At 35.1% G+C, this 15,485-nt stretch overlaps 3 protein-coding genes across 6 annotated transcripts; all 3 read right to left on the bottom strand.

Annotated features, from left to right (window-relative positions):
- Positions 1–361: 361 nt before the first annotated feature.
- Positions 362–2,858, bottom strand: LOC147290194 (uncharacterized). The gene is made up of 4 exons (XM_086235719.1): positions 2,704–2,858; positions 1,712–1,868; positions 1,300–1,593; positions 362–1,180 (listed from the first exon to the last, which is right to left on the bottom strand). The coding sequence occupies exons 2-4, from the start codon at positions 1,844–1,846 to the stop codon at positions 557–559; spliced, it is 1,053 nt and encodes a 350-aa protein (XP_086091845.1). The 5' UTR covers positions 1,847–1,868; positions 2,704–2,858; the 3' UTR covers positions 362–556.
- A 1,894-nt stretch (positions 2,859–4,752) lies between these two features.
- LOC147290193 (uncharacterized) lies at positions 4,753–8,905 on the bottom strand. 2 transcript variants are annotated; one of them, XM_086236806.1, is made up of 7 exons: positions 8,523–8,905; positions 8,026–8,134; positions 7,023–7,150; positions 6,839–6,913; positions 6,511–6,657; positions 5,081–5,203; positions 4,753–4,980 (listed from the first exon to the last, which is right to left on the bottom strand). In XM_086236806.1, the coding sequence occupies exons 1-6, from the start codon at positions 8,793–8,795 to the stop codon at positions 5,087–5,089; spliced, it is 849 nt and encodes a 282-aa protein (XP_086092932.1). In that variant the 5' UTR covers positions 8,796–8,905; the 3' UTR covers positions 4,753–4,980; positions 5,081–5,086. The 2 variants fall into 2 exon arrangements, with proteins under 2 accessions (XP_086092932.1, XP_086092931.1); XM_086236805.1 differs by having other exon boundaries at positions 4,753–5,203.
- A 456-nt stretch (positions 8,906–9,361) lies between these two features.
- LOC147290192 (alpha-taxilin-like protein) lies at positions 9,362–14,822 on the bottom strand. 3 transcript variants are annotated; one of them, XM_086236197.1, is made up of 12 exons: positions 14,709–14,822; positions 13,651–14,114; positions 13,432–13,520; positions 13,025–13,133; positions 12,567–12,634; positions 12,281–12,358; positions 11,754–11,818; positions 11,375–11,441; positions 11,080–11,262; positions 10,288–10,344; positions 10,076–10,171; positions 9,362–9,733 (listed from the first exon to the last, which is right to left on the bottom strand). In XM_086236197.1, the coding sequence occupies exons 2-12, from the start codon at positions 14,099–14,101 to the stop codon at positions 9,599–9,601; spliced, it is 1,398 nt and encodes a 465-aa protein (XP_086092323.1). In that variant the 5' UTR covers positions 14,102–14,114; positions 14,709–14,822; the 3' UTR covers positions 9,362–9,598. The 3 variants fall into 3 exon arrangements, 2 of the variants coding, with proteins under 2 accessions (XP_086092323.1, XP_086092321.1); XM_086236195.1 differs by lacking the exon at positions 14,709–14,822 and adding an exon at positions 14,600–14,698; XR_015121125.1 differs by lacking the exon at positions 14,709–14,822 and adding an exon at positions 14,600–14,698 and having other exon boundaries at positions 9,690–9,733; positions 11,013–11,262.
- Between the last annotated feature and the right edge of the window lie 663 nt (positions 14,823–15,485).

The following is a 15,485-nucleotide window of genomic DNA, read 5'->3' as shown; positions in this document are numbered from 1 at the left end:
ATATTTTTTTAATGGATACTTTAAAAATAGACAGTTTGAATTGTTGAAATCTTATATGAAATAGGCTCGATCAAAAACTTACGTCAAAATTTATGTTAAAAATATGGTGCCATAAATCCGCTCCTACTTTTAATTAAATTAGGTTATACTTAGTAGGTGATTTGTAACACCTAGCGACATTAGTCCAAAGTCCGAACCATTATATTCAAGAAACATTTTAACTTCTCTGGTGCATGCATCCAGAATTTACCTAACCAAGAGTGAGCGATGCATGCATCCAAGGATTCTTGTATACAATAATTTTGGAAGGTGCTAAATACATAATCAAAATGCAAACAAACATGGAACAATTCTACCAAAATTGGACGGTAAAAGGAAAAAACTTAATAAATAAATAAAACGTTCTCTCATTATACATTTTTTATTCCTCAAGTCCTCAAAGGAGAAGGACAGTGTTTAGAGGCACAAATGATAGAGCTCCACTTACAACAGAGAATTACACTCTGTAGAACGCAAAGAAATGATGGATCAATGAGATGACAATGCAAATGCATCATCAGAACACATCTGTTGATGAAGAAGGACGTGCCACCTGAAGAGCAACTGAGTTCCACTCCGCAATATCATTGCAACGACCAGTTGTCGCTTTAACCACCTGTATCTGGCTTGTCCCGCCAACAGAGGTTTCAGTCAGAGCCAAATTTTTAGCAGCCACTTCTTTGAGGCGGTACCGCTCTGCTCTAGAGCCAATAACCTGTCCTAAAATGGATGCTGCAATGGTAAACGCCATAGCTGACTTAGGCATCAATACAGACTTCCGAAGTATGGCTATGAATGGAACAGCTGCATGGACAGCAGCAAACCAAGATGGTGAGAATTTCTTGGTGTGCTCCCTCCATATCCCTAAAGGGACATTGGCCGCCATGCCCAAGGCTCCAATCACAAGTACTTTGGCAGGCAGCGGTTGTGGGCGGAGGTTTTTTGCGAATGCAGTTCGTGACAGAGCTGCTCGGGCTGCAATTATTGCTGGTGGGCACTTAATTTTCATGCCTGGAGGGGGCTGAAAAGCCTTTGCAACAAGTGGAATGACACCACTAACAGCACGGTATGACTTTGCAAATGGACAGTTTCCTGTTTGCAGCCACTCATTACTCAATGCCTCATGATTAGAATTTCCTCCCTGAAATATCAAATCCAAAATATAGTCAAGACACCAAAAATGAGAAATTTGATTAACAATATGAAGTAAAAAAAAATTCAACAAAATCACAAGCAGTTTGAAAACCTATAATATGTTACCTTTGAAGAAGACTCTTTTTTGGAGGAATTGGATTTTCTTTTCTGATTCTTCCACTTCTCAGAGAATGCATCAAAGCTGAATGGCCCTCCAGGTCCGAAAGATGAGAGACTGATGGTGGCTGCCTTTGCAGCTAATGGATTAAACATGGGTGGGGATGGCTCAGGCTCAACTCTCTCAGAATGCACATACGATTTTCCAGAAAGGGGGACTACTCCATCGCTCCCATGGAAAATCCTAAATGCCATGTCAAAATTGGGACCATCTTCAAAAATTGGACCTTTGGCTCCACGTGCCTGATCATGAAAAGTAGAAAGTAGTATTAGAAAATGCCTCAATTTCAATCAAGTCTAGCAAGAGACCAAATTGTCAACAATATCATATGCAAATCATCAAAAGGAAATTATAACTTACAGGCACTGGGAAAGCCAAAGACGAGGCGAATGAAAAATTGGTGGGCTCATTGATGTTTCTCAAAAATGGACATCTAAGAATGTCTAGCTGAGAAGGCATGGAGTCCTCATTTGCAAGCTTGAAAAAGCAATCCATTTCTAATGCGGAGAAAAGTAACCTGCACAAGGAGGAAAAATGCATAATTAACAACTCTGCATAATAGTACCATGAATAATAGAACACATGCTTCTTCAGGCCAAAAAGAAAAACAGAAAACACATGCTTCTAAATGTCAACCAAAAATGCCAACATGCCAAGAATCAATTGTCGATGCTCAGATCAGAAATTGTCAGCAATCGTCTTGCAAACAAGAGCATCAAACCCAGGTTGAACCCTAGATTTAGCATCATAAAAAACATAAATCGTTGAGAAATAACCCATTTTAAATTAACAGTAAACTCAAAATTGTAATTCCAGCTGCAGCCAAACCAATAGATATTATATGGTACGCATACACTGTCATAAAGAAAAACCTTGTTGTAAAGTTGAGAAAAGATTATGCTTTGAACACAAACTTAAAGAAAGCTGAGTAACCCAGCTAAAGGAAAACCCAAATCACGAGCTTCCTTAACCTTCGCTAATAATACAATTTTCAGACAATCATTGACTTAATTACATATTTATGAAGCTATGAATCTCTGATCAAAACCCTTCAATTAGATCAGTCAAGCTGCATATCGAACCCAAAGGATATCAATATAAATGAAACTGAAATCGGGCATAAACAACAGAAATATATCATGCAACCCATGCTAAAACTCTTAAAACCCAAAATTCTAAGATGCCAGATAAACATTCTAATTGTAACCCAAAAACAAGCAAGACGACCAATCCAAGAAACAAGAACAAAATCAAACCAATAATTCTGGAAAATACAATACGATCTTCAATGGCGCGAATTCTAAACCCAGAAATTATAAGAAAAATGAAAAGAAGATGATGAGAAATCGTACCTTGAGAGAGGTTTTGCAAAGAGGAAAATTGAGAAGGAGACGGGGAAAGGTATCGATGTGGTGTTGTTGTTGTGTTAGGTGAACCCAAATAGGAACAGAGATGGGTGAATGCTTTTTGACTTTCGGTAGGGAGAGAGAGAGAGAGATATAGAGGGGTTGCTGAAACGGTGTCGTGCTCCGCACACGCTTTTGTTCCTGAGCTCCCCAAGTTGGAATTGGGTTGCCGAATTGGTTTTGGTTAGGGTCAGCGCTGTAATTTGTTGAACGTCTCCACAAGAGCCCAAGTGGCTGGTACTGTGTCCACCACGCGCTTCGTTTTAGTTGGCGTGGATAGTTTTTTTTTTTTTTTTTTTCTCGTCTCAATTTATTTAAAAAATAAGTTACTATTTTGTTGTAAAATAAGACCAAGAAAACACAAGAGAATTGGGAGAATTAAAAAGACTCGTATAGTCGTATATATAAGCTTTTGGGATGCCATAGGGTTTACAAAATGTTTCCTATTCCAAATAGCAAAGTGGGATGCACTAGGATTAAAAAGTGTTTCCTATTCTAGATAGCCACTAGGATTATAGATGTCTCCTATTTGACATAGGAAAAGACTTTCAAATGTCTAACTATTAACCCCAAATGTATTTGTAGTTAGTCACATATTTAATCATATTTATAACATGTATTATTTATTTTAACTCTTTTTTGGATCGTAATGAACTTATTTTAGCAAGTGATAGTGAGTTAATGTTTTCAAGGGGGATTCTCCTGAGAGATATATGATGACTTTTATGTAATCGAACTGATTAACAACGTAATATACAAGAAAATATTTTTCATGTTTTCAATACTTAAAACGATCATTAAAGCTAAAGTGTTTTTTTTTTTGTTCATAAATTATTAAAATGATGATGGATAAATATAAAATGGTTTTAGTAAAAGTAAATAGATGGTACAATTCTAACCATTAAAATCTTTTGAGTGGCCTAAATTAAAAGTCTTTGTAAAATCTGGTAGAGGCGCCACATCCATGCATTAGAACTTCGTTTGTTTATGTTTTATGAAAGAGAAAATTATAGTAATGGTTCTCGAATTTTATCTCGAGTATCATTTTGATTTATGAACTTGTTTTTTGAATTTTATGGTCCATGAACTTTCATTTGTGTATCACTTTAATCCATTTCGTCAATTTCATCTACATTTTTTTGTCGATTTTAATCACGTATATCATGCTGAGAAAAGAGAAGATGTGTTATAATTTTTACTTTTTAAAAGTGACTTACATGTTTGATATGTGATTAAAATTGACAGAAAAAATGAATAAAATTGATAAAATGGATATACGAGTAAAAGTTTAAAAAATAAATTTGTGCACCAAAGTCATTCTAAGAATCAAATTCAAATACTATTGTTGTCATATCCCACGTAATTGCCGAAGTAAGAGATTTGATTCTAAAGTCTCCAATGACTTTGTAAGAGTGTTGTAGACTTGAAGTAGTTAGGCAGTTAGGCTTAGGCCATGCCATCACATCACATCATTGAGTAGCTCAACTATCCAATTAAGGCACCTAAAAGAAAAAGGAATTAAGAATTAAAGAGGAGTGTGGTATTTTTTTGTTTTCCTAACATTTACAGAGGAGTGTTGGATTAGACGTAAAAAGAAAATTTAATTTCCAAAAAAAAAAAATAATCAAAATAAAACTCAATCAGACCATAGAATAAGTCAATCTTGTTGCTCTTATATTATGCAATCATGAACAATGCATGGTTCGCCCTTTTATTTATGCACACCTAACAAATTCCCACATTCTCAGTCAAAGCAAATCTTTATGATTGCCAGGCACACCTAAGAACTTCCCACATTTAGCTTTGGAATCACATTCCCAAGTCAAACTCATACAAAACCATATGAGAATGTGAGTGCCTGAGTACATTTTCATATTACAAAAAGGAGTACTCCATTTGTAGCAGGTAATAACACAGGAAGCCTCTAAATTAATATGAACAAATGAAGGCTGCTAAACATATACAAAGTATGGAAGTGAACTGTGCACATCAATATGGCCAAAAGAAAGAACTGTGCTCATAAAGAATTCAATATAGAAAGACAATTTCAAATGGTGATTGTATGCTTGAACAATATTGGCACAATATGCAGATTGATTCAGTACAAAAAATGCAAAATCTGCAGCCCATGAAATCCTAAATCTACAAATTAGACAAAAGAAACTGGGGTAGCCCGAAGCAATTTCTTCTTGCTCACACTGAAGAACACAACACATTCCAGTTCTGCCAAAAGAAGTATCAGGTCAGTAGTCTAAGAAGAAATGGAACTAGTAATTATCTGTCTGGAAAGGTCTGTGTCTAGAAAAGTTAATCCGTATCATACAACCAATCAGGGAGCTGGCCCCTCGCCTGATCTCCTGTATTCTGGTTTCAGCTCATACTTCCCTTGATTAGCTCCCTTGTTGTTGTAAACAGAAAGGTCTTTAAGTATGTCTTTCAAAAATTGCTGCAAAGGGTCAAGTTCAGAATCTATCATAAGAAGATTCAATTTACGAAAGGTACAAGTAGAATAAGATTAAAAAGAAAAATATTAGTCAAAGTATCTTATTTAGCCTGTGAAGATCCAGGCTGTACTCTTCATTATCCTCTGGATTAACTCCGTTGTCTTTAGCCAGAATAAGGGGGGTGAAGCACATGGAAGGTGGTTCATGTCAATTTTCGTTTTCACAAGTGACAAAGGTGACATGTCCTTAAGTAATCATAGAAGATCGTAAAAGAAAAATCAACTGCTTAGCAAAATGATATTCTCAAGTGAGCCAAAACATAATTTCATATGTTCAATAAACTTCTGGGGGTTGGAAATTCATAACTTTTGCACATATGAAGTTCAGAGAAATTCTGGATTCAAAGAGCTTAACAGCTTCAAAGTGATTGAAAAATGCTGGTTCAGATAAAAGCTCATGCCTTATTGGTGTTGCAAGTTGAAGGAAATAAAGTCGTTTTCTGGTTGCCTTTTTCTCTCGTTAAATTTATTGCCTTTCAGCCTTTACACCACTCCAATAGAAATGACACTAAAAAATTAGATTTCCTGATAGAAGATGTTTAACCAAGAGGTGGGTGGATAAGTAAAAATTTAGGTTATAGTTTCTTATCTTTTTCTTTTTGGGTCAGAGATATATAGTTTCTTATCTAGTTGCCAGTAAATTATTTTTTTCCAACTGAATCATTTAAATATTACTTTATTGATTATGCTCGTCTTCTTGTTTTTAACTTTGGAACACATGTACCGTTAGTAAAAGTAGTATTCTGATTGCCTAAATTTTGTGCTATTTAGCAGGGGGAGATGTCTTCAAAATTTCTCTGTTTGGAAAGTTTTTGGTAATATAATTTCCTAGTCAGCACTCAGTGAAGACAGGGAGAAATTTTTGAAGGGGTTTACAGATAAATAGAGAAGGAATAGATGAACATGAAATAATTACTTAATTAGAGGGATAAAGATAAATAAACATAATAGCGTGGAAAATAAAAAAAAAACTAGGCAAAAAAAAATTATATGACATATGCTTCCTTGCTCAAAGGTAACTTCTCTATTTAACAATTTTGTGCCGCAATAGTAATAGAAGTTAAATGCCATGGATGTATATAAATGATGAAATGGTTCTTTATGTGTATCAAACAGGAAAAAGACAGAATTTGAAACAATAACTGCAAAAGCTAGATTTTATACAGATAGGTATACAATAAATCTAATAATAAGATTCAAAATGGGAACAATTAAAAGTTAGGCAGAAAGTAAATGACCAGAAAACATACTTCGGGTTGGTCTGTTTCTTGGATCAGTTGTCTTAAAGTCCAATTTGGTTTCTTTTCAAAGAGTTTGAACATAATATCTTCCATTTCTCCACGGTCCCTCCTCGTTCTTTTCATGTCTGACCCCTTGGTTGGCATTTTCTTTTTATCCTATTTGAAAGACAGTACTCCTTATGCTTAAAATATACTTAATGGTGGATAATCAATTCTGAAATTATACTCAACATACAAATACAGTGCCAACTAACGTGACTGCCCCAGGGGAAGCAAGCAGCAAAGTACAATTTTACTCAAGAATAATATGCATAAAAAGAAGGTAGATATGTTGTACACTGGGTCCAGGAGCCACAAAACCAGGTATCCCTGGCATAGGCCTCATAAGAGCCCCATTGTCATTGTTGATCACCTGAAAATTGAAAAAAGTAGGGGACAAATCAGTGATCATATTACTGACATAAACTATTAGATTATCCACATAGAATATGAGCAAAGATATTCAAAGTAATCTGGGAAACCTGAATCTTTCTACTTTTCATATGTTTTTTCGCCCTTTCACGGCAAAGTTTCCCATAATTCTCAAGGTTCTCACCATGGGGCTTCATATCAAATTTGTACTTTATTTTCCCCTCCACAGATAACTTTCCTACAATGATGAAGAATTCACACAGTCAGTTGAGATTGCCAAACTGACAGCTACATTTAATAAGTGCTTGTGGCTCTTTTGAAGTGATAAAGTCTCAAATTAATTCTTAACATACGGATTCTCAGAATTACATCCTCGTAGGCATAGATTTCCAATAAAATAAATTGCAAACTTAGAACTACAAGAATATATTCTATAAAGAAGTGATATTAAATTGTTATCTGAGGAGAAACTGAATTTCAATCTAAACATCTCTCGAATTAAATTGCCTAACCCAGGAACTTGGGTTTTTTCATTTCTTAATTGCACTAAAACCTGATTTCCCAAAACCATGCAGGCCAATAATGTTATTCTCCTTTACATATGCTACAACAATCTGTCGGAAGTGGCATATACCATTTTAACTGAAGTCAGAAACCATCAGCTTACATTACATATGCTTTCATAAAATGTGATTTTAACAGAAACAGTTTGCTTTTTTACGTGCATTTATTTTTCCCTTAACATTCTTGATTGTTATTATGTAAAGCGTCTATAGTTTATTTCTTGAAATACATTGCTGAATTTCCTGGTCAAAGCCTGCATCATGGTGAAATCTGTATATCATAAAAGTGAAAAGATTTGACAAAGTTCGGATTCATCCCTCCTTATGAATAATAAGAAGTCAAACTTACAATCTGAGTTCTTAAACTTCAAGATTAATATATATGTTTTTCTCCCCATTTTTTCTTATATCAAAAAAGACTTAAAAATAATATTTATGTGTCAAACCAAAATGGATATCTAACTACAATAGAAGAATCAATATATTATATATCATGCAAATTGTATTTCAGTACAGAAAGGCCACATAGGAGAGACGCAGGCATGCTTACCTTGTGAAGACTCAGAAAATACAGACATGGGAATGAAGTCTTTAAACATATCCAAAGAGTAGCACTTGGGCATGTTTCCAGATTCAGTTTCCGCCAGTTCCATGGTGAACTGAGTGTCATTTTAACATTTTGCAGAAGTTAGAAGAACAATAACAAGTAATACAATTAAAAATTCTTATATCAACCCAAAAAATGGAAGGTCTAAAATGGCTGTTTTAAAAAAAGGACCTGGGTCATGGAAAAATCCAAATTGTACATTAGAGAAATTTGGAGAAAAACACATAACGGGCTGAACTCTGTTAAGCCCACATCATGAAAAAATCTTGAAACCCCAAAATGATTTGAAAAGAAAAAAAAAAAAGGAACATCAAAAAGGGCATGCAGAGAATCAAAGGCAGAGGCGCAGAAAGAGCAGAATGCACAAGAAAACAACGATTATGGTTCATGCAAAACGACAACATTTTGAGTGCGAGTGAGAGGAAGAAAAAAGTGGGTACCTGACGAGAGGAGTCGTCGTCGTCGTTGGAGTTGAGAGGGTCAATGGAGAAGACGACCTTGGCGATGACAGGGGAGGATTGATCAGAAGAAGCTGCTGCTGAGGAGGCATCGCGGTTGAGGGAGCGAGAGACGAGAGGAGGGCATTTCATGAGCCACACTAAGCGGTCTGCTTTGCTCATCTCCAAATGCCCCACCGCACTGTTGTTGTTGTTGCCACCGCCACCGCCACCGCCACCGCCACCGCCACTGCCTTTGGGCTTTTGGTCTTCCATTGGGGGGTTGGGGGTGTTTGGTTGGCGCCACAGCCAGAGAGTTGGGTTCGCTGTTTATTTTAACAGTTGAGAGTAAAAAGGAAGAAAGAAAAGCAAACGGTTTTTGCGGATCTTTCTCTAACAGTTTAAGGCTGCCTCCCTGCTGGGGTTTGGGGGTCACTGCCTTTTTATACATCAAATCAAATGGCACCTGCATTTTTTATTTGTATTTTCTTTGTTTTTTTGGGAGATTCTATTTGTTCTGTACTTGTTATACATTCTATAAAACATATATTATTAATCCGATTATGTTCACCAAATACATTTTACATTAAGAGATGAGTGATTTTAATTGAGAGATAAGTGAAGGATAATGAATTCAGCAGTTGTGTCACATGCAACATGAGTACATATATTACCAATTAGGAAAATGCTAGCATAAGGTATATCTCAAATTCCCAATCCATGCACTTTCTACCAAGAACAAAAACTGAGGATGACAATTGAATCATGTCATGTTCAAATTGTATAATTTCGGTTCTTGATGAATACTAATTTAACGTTCCATCCATGCGAGAGTAACAAACTGATCAAAAACGATTTCTGACATTGAGGTACGACATAACCAAAATACAATCTCAAGCAATTCTCAATAGTACAAATATACTAAAACAATATAAATTACACTCGTAATAAGTTATAACACAGTGATCGCTTTTCCCGTTTCTTCAAAACAAGCCATAGCAAAAAATAGTATATGGGGGTAACACTTGAAATAGTCGTTATTAAAACCCGTTTGAGATACATGTTGATTGCATCGGTGTTCATGATGGAACTGAATCAGAGTTGTTGCTCCCAGTGGAGTTCTGCTTCCTTTCTGCTTGAAGTGATCTGCACAATGATTCAAGCTTTTCTTTCTGATTCTTTGTTTTCTCCAATTGTTTTTTCAACCGCTCATGCTGCTCAGACCAACCAAAAATCAGAGTGTTGTGGCTTTCCGTAAATGAGATCCGATCTTAATGCAACTACACGAGAGACTCAAACAAATGGTGGTACAAATACAGAGAGAAGCTTGCAAACAAGCACTCGAAAAGCTTGGTTATCGGTTTTTGTTTTATTTAAAGCATTCTTGCACAATTCAACACAGAAAAATACCAAACCTTAAATGCAGAAAATGGATATACTGTATTATTATGCCTGAGAAAAAGGTATCAGGAAGGGGGGGGGTAAGGCCTGCGTTCAATGTTTACTGTTGATGAATACTGCAAAATAAAACCAAAGAAAGTGCAAGAAAACTGTACCTCATCTACAAGTTCTATAAGAGTAACATCTGATTTCTCTGATTTGCTCTTCAAAAACAAGTTTTCCTTCTTGAGTTCCTTGATAGACTTTGCCATCTAGAGTTTTGCACATGTAACAACAGAGATGAACATATCAAGTGACTTACACTGGAACTAAAGAAACAGGAAAAGTGTGCCCATATGAAATGTGTAATTTGAAGGGATATGTATACCTTTTCAATCTCCTGTTTAAATGTTTCAAAGACTTCATTGCTTTTCAACAAAGCTTCCTACAAAATAAAAATATTGCAATAAGATCAGATTGAGTTGTATGTTGATAGCACAAACATTCAGTTTGAAGCACTCATGACTCACAAGGTAATCTGCCATGCATCTTAAAGGTCCATTTGGAAAGAAGCATGCTCAAGATTTCCAAATTGAGCACATAAAGAGTCCATTTCCTTCTCTTCGGTGTTGTTTAATGAAGGCAAACATTTAAAGGCAAGCCAAATTCTAAGCACATTTTTTTTTTTTTAATAAGACAAACATTTGAAAGATGCACCCAGAGCAAGGAGACAGGTGATGAGTTCACTTCTGCCAATCAACTTGAAAGTTGCCATTTTGTGCCCAACTCTCACCCTGTTAACTCTAGGACAGTAGGACTTGTAATTCTAAGAAACTCAAAGATAATAGTCACAACTTGATCATGAAATGGACAAGTTTGTTTTATCCATCAAGAACTAATGTCATGTTTATTCTTCTTTTTTTTTTTTTATGATATAGCATAGTATATTAAGTATGCAACAATCAATCTTCTATAAGTGTAATCCACGTGAGGCTCAACCTACTAGCATTGCCCCATATCTAACAATACACGGCAAATGAACCAACAGAAATTTTGCACTCTTTGAGAATTATGCAGAGAAGTTTTGACAGTTGCTAAGCAAGAAATACTTACCAGATTGTGGGGAGAAAGTTTCAAAAATAAATGTTTTAAAGCAACACTTTACACAGAAGAAGTTGACCTGGAATTGCTGGAATTTCTCCCCATCAGCTGTCAATTGTACGCGCAAATTCTTTTCAGTTGATAGTAATTGTGACACTTGTTCTGCATATAATTTCATCTGGGACTGTTCCTGGATTAATTTCTCTTCATGCTGCTTGATCTTCAAATCAGCAATTTGAAGCTCCAGTGATTTTTGCTTTAACTGTTCATTTGAAGCCAAAACCACTAAAAAAACATTAAGTCCCTTCTTAATAAAGTAGACAATTATTGTAAGCAAACTAACGTCAAATGTACAAGTTACAGGCAAATTTTACCTTCTGTTCATATTGCTGTTCAGAAAGAGCATACTGATAGGTGAGCTGCTGTAGCTTAGTTCTTAACCTGAATATGAACAAATGTTAATAAACTGATTTTAACACAATAAAGATACAATTATAGAGGCCCATCTATGATGAACTCAAGCACAAAGATAGCCAAAAACAAAGTAAAACGTGACATCAACCAAGCCAACTAAAAAAGATTTGGATGCTAAGTTGTCAGACCTTCATAACAAATAGTGTATGACATTTAGTTGATGGCATTAATAATGTCTAGTCTGATCGACACACAGATGCAAGGGATCTCCAAGGTAAGTAATTTCAATATGCAACAAGATAATAATTACAAATGCTCCCAAGAATATATAGGTCTTACATTTCATTCTCCTTTAGCTGAGTGAGGCATTCTTCCTTTTGCTCATCTAGCTTAATGCTCACATCCTATGACCGAAAGAATTTTATATTAGGATATCATTTAAAAATTGCATTAAGGAAACAAATAATGAGCTGTACCCATTATTTTTTCTTTTAAAATGAAAAAGAACTAGTTCCAATGCAGGGAAAAAAATATAATAACTCGTTACTTAACTGAACCCTTATTGTTTGCATGTGCTCTCATGAGCACCTTGATGATCATAACAGAACATAGTAGAACAAGAAATCTTGTCTGTTTTTCCTTTTAAACTTACTTGGAATTGTAAGTTAAGAAAACCATGGACTTCAAGTGTTTAGACTTTAAAAGATATCATGATAATGTTTAATCAGACTTCCTTTCAACTTTAAAATTAGTACAAATCATCAATTGACAAAATGATATCATAACACGAATTCAATCCCCCGAGGAAAAGGTAGTGCAATAAAAGCAAACAAAAAAAATCCCCTTTTCACATATAAATGTAGTACCTTTATTGCATCTTGGAACTTGACTGACAAATCTAATCTCAAGTTTTGCCCCTCTGTTGACACCCGTTTACATTCATCCTGTTAAATTATCAGGAAGCCATCAATGTTTCTAGGTGGGTGATTGAGTATAGATCAATTTTGCAACTTACCATATCAGAAATTCAGAATCCAAAACAAGTTAAGACTTTAGCTGAGATGATATATCTATGATAATCCACATCTGGAACAAATATGAAGTTCAAAAAACAATCATTTGAAGAAATGCAGTCTGTAAAGGATAGCATACCATTAGCAATTTGTTCTGGCGTTGTAACTCCCTACACAATGACTCAAGCTTATCTCGAACAGCAATGGCTAAAAAGAAAACAGGATGTAAGTGAATAAATAATAAAACTATCTACAATGTTACTCAAATATATATATATTGATATTACCAAACATGCGACTATACTATATACACCCATATAGTTTTCATGGAAATTGTGACACAGGATAGTACATCATATGTGTGACTGTGAGTAATCCGTTTCTGCAACAACTATTATACTACAACAAAAGCTCATAAAATATATATATATATACCACTACATAAATGTGATATACTTAAATCCATTCAACATTGACTGTACCAGCAACAAAGATATGGTTTCCTTCTGCAACAACCCATATCTGAGGTGTAAACATCACTATATTTGTTAGGAAAAGTTCCAGGTCTACACATTAATACAACTATTTTCAAAATACCTCCATCTCTTTCTGAAAGAACTTGTTGATACTTCAAAGTGAACTCTATAAACTCCTTTTCTGATTTAAAGGTACGCTTTGTATTCTTACGCTTGGTTTCAATGGTTTCCTGAGGCAAAATTAGAACAACTTACTAACCTTAACGATAACTTTGAGGTAAAATCAGCAAATGCATTCATATATAAATATACATTTAAAGTTTTTCTTTTATGTGATAGGCATATATTTATGTGCGTGTGAGTGTGTGTGTGGGTGCATTATATACATTTCAAATGAAGATTGCAAACCAGTCTCAGACAAGAACACCACACACATGATATCTTGCATAGGTGGTTGCAAGGATCAACAACAACAGGCACACAAATAGATATCATATAAAAAGATATCAAGTAATATGCATTACTAACTTGTTTCTTGCTTTTCAAAGTTTCAACACTCTCCACAGAAGATATTTCCTTCATATTGGTTGTTGGTGCATCTGAGCCTCCTTCATTTGCTGAAAGGCAATGGCATATTAAGATCACAAACTAATGTTAAACACTCAAATAAAAAGGACCAGAAATCAATATAATACACATTTTGAGTTAATAGTTTAAGGAGAAAAATTGCAAGGTAATGATATTTACATCTCTCTGAACTTTGACATCTTGCTTCAACTTGTTGATTTACCTCACTGCATCCAGATACCCCAACTGCAGCCTCAGAAACAGAGTCAGCTGAATTGGGCATAACTAGTGTACCTTCTTCTGTCTGCTCTGTAGAAGCCTTTTTGGGCACTTGAACTGATTCTACTGAACCATCAAAACTATCTGTTTCAGACAATGGAACAGGAAAGGTTCTCAGTTTCTGGGTCTTCTCTGCCCCACCCTGGCTTGTTTGAAACTCATTTGCAACCAGTTCGCCAACAGGCTCTTTTGGACGATCCATTTCCGAGGCATTATCACCCTCATGATTACCCGAAGGCTTCTCTTGGTCAAAGGTTGGATTTGGAGGAGCCAGCGGTTCTGTAGGGCTGTCAACAAACCCATCTGGCAATGCATCCACTTCAGGAAGCTGATTTGCATCTGGGTTCTCCATTTTGACCTACAATCTTCATCAGGCATGCTTAGAACCATTAGCATTTATCACCACCCCCACTAAGAATTAGAACCAAAAAATAAAAAACCCATCTCTTAAGTTTTGCAGTTAGGTTTACTCATGCTAGCTACAACTGCTGACATTCAGATAATGGTAACACTAGAACCCGTTTGGTTGCTAAGAAAATTTGAAGAGAACCACAGAGAAACTAAAAGATTACATTTTTAAGCTGCTTAAGATTTCCCCTGACCTCAGTAAATCCACACCAATTATGACTAAAACCTTAAACTTAACCTTGGGTTAAATTTCCAAGCTTTATATGGGGAACCAAATGAAGAAAACAAATTCATTCTTACTTATCCAAATGGAAAATAAGAAAGAATACGAAAATAGCAAACACCCTGACATAATCATCAGCATCATTAAGCAATCTGAATAGTCGACGAAATTTATAAAATAAAAAAAAATTATTAAAAGGAAGAGAAAAAGAGAAATTACCAAGTAGATTATATGATGAGAGGGAAATGTATAATCTATGAGAGAGAGAGAGAGAGAGAGAGAGAGAGAGAGAGAGATGGTGAAGTGAGAGACACAAAGGAAGTGATACCTCTGCGGAAAGTGACCACTGCGTTCCGCCAAACTGATGTTTTGTGCTGAGGTCGGTTTTATTACTCACCTTCGCGGCTTCACCTACTTGTGCGCGTTGGAGTGTGTGTGTGTGAGAGACACAAAGAGAGATGGACAGCTTTTTTTTTGTTTTTTGCTTAGACTTCAATGAACTTTTCGTTCACCAAATTTAGTTTTTTTTTTTTCCTTCTTCTTTTCATAAGTCTAATTTAAGCATTTTAAGTTTTTAACATACAATTCTTTTTTTTTTTTGACACACAAAAGTAACAAAACCTACAATTTCATTTTGTCATTATACTTATAATTTTCTTTTTAAAAGAAATTAATACTTAAAAACAAATTAAGAAATGTAAAGATAATGATGAGTAAGACTTAAATCCACGATCTAACTGTAAGTATAAGTTCGGTGGGGTGATGATTATTAGCAATTCAAAAATTGAAATTGACAAATTTGACGATTTTGAGTTATGTGAAGTACAGAGGAAACTTACAAGGAGTAAATTAAAATAATACACTTCAAAGAAGTGAAGTGAGACGAATAATATAATCCTTTCAATTCATGAATAAATGTGCAAATAATCCAATAATATAATCCTTTCAATTATCTTAGACTATTTCTTGTCCCTCAATTCAATCCATTCACATTTGAGTTTGTTTTGTTTACAAGTTTTCATTTTCAAAAAAAAAAAAAAAACATGGAATTGATATGATGTCTTATGTCCCCTTAACAGTCCTCTTTTGTACCTAGTAATATCTC

This window comes from Dryas octopetala, chromosome 3 (assembly GCF_963921425.1).
Source record: "Dryas octopetala chromosome 3, drDryOcto1.1, whole genome shotgun sequence".
NCBI classification, from domain to species: Eukaryota; Viridiplantae; Streptophyta; class Magnoliopsida; order Rosales; family Rosaceae; genus Dryas; species Dryas octopetala.
This window is presented reverse-complemented; position numbering and strand designations above follow the sequence as displayed.

Bases quoted from the DNA above. Each gene is read 5' to 3' on its own strand.
- LOC147290194 (XM_086235719.1), bottom strand. From the start codon at position 1,846: ATGGATTGCTTTTTCAAGCTTGCAAATGAGGACTCCATGCCTTCTCAG. The intron at 1,594-1,711 runs GTAAGTTATAAT...TTTCATGATCAG, and splicing joins CTTTGGCTTTCCCAGTGCCT to GCACGTGGAGCCAAAGGTCC. The intron at 1,181-1,299 runs GTAACATATTAT...TTGATATTTCAG, and splicing joins AAAAAGAGTCTTCTTCAAAG to GGAGGAAATTCTAATCATGA.
- LOC147290193 (XM_086236805.1), bottom strand. From the start codon at position 8,795: ATGGAAGACCAAAAGCCCAAAGGCAGTGGCGGTGGCGGTGGCGGTGGC. The intron at 8,135-8,522 runs GTACCCACTTTT...AATGACACTCAG, and splicing joins ACGACGACTCCTCTCGTCAG to TTCACCATGGAACTGGCGGA. The intron at 6,658-6,838 runs GTACAACATATC...TCTTTCAAATAG, and splicing joins TTGTGGCTCCTGGACCCAGT to GATAAAAAGAAAATGCCAAC.
- LOC147290192 (XM_086236197.1), bottom strand. From the start codon at position 14,101: ATGGAGAACCCAGATGCAAATCAGCTTCCTGAAGTGGATGCATTGCCA. The intron at 13,134-13,431 runs GTTAGTAATGCA...ATTTTGCCTCAG, and splicing joins CTTTGAAAAGCAAGAAACAA to GAAACCATTGAAACCAAGCG. The intron at 10,172-10,287 runs GTATACATATCC...GCAAAACTCTAG, and splicing joins TTAAACAGGAGATTGAAAAG to ATGGCAAAGTCTATCAAGGA.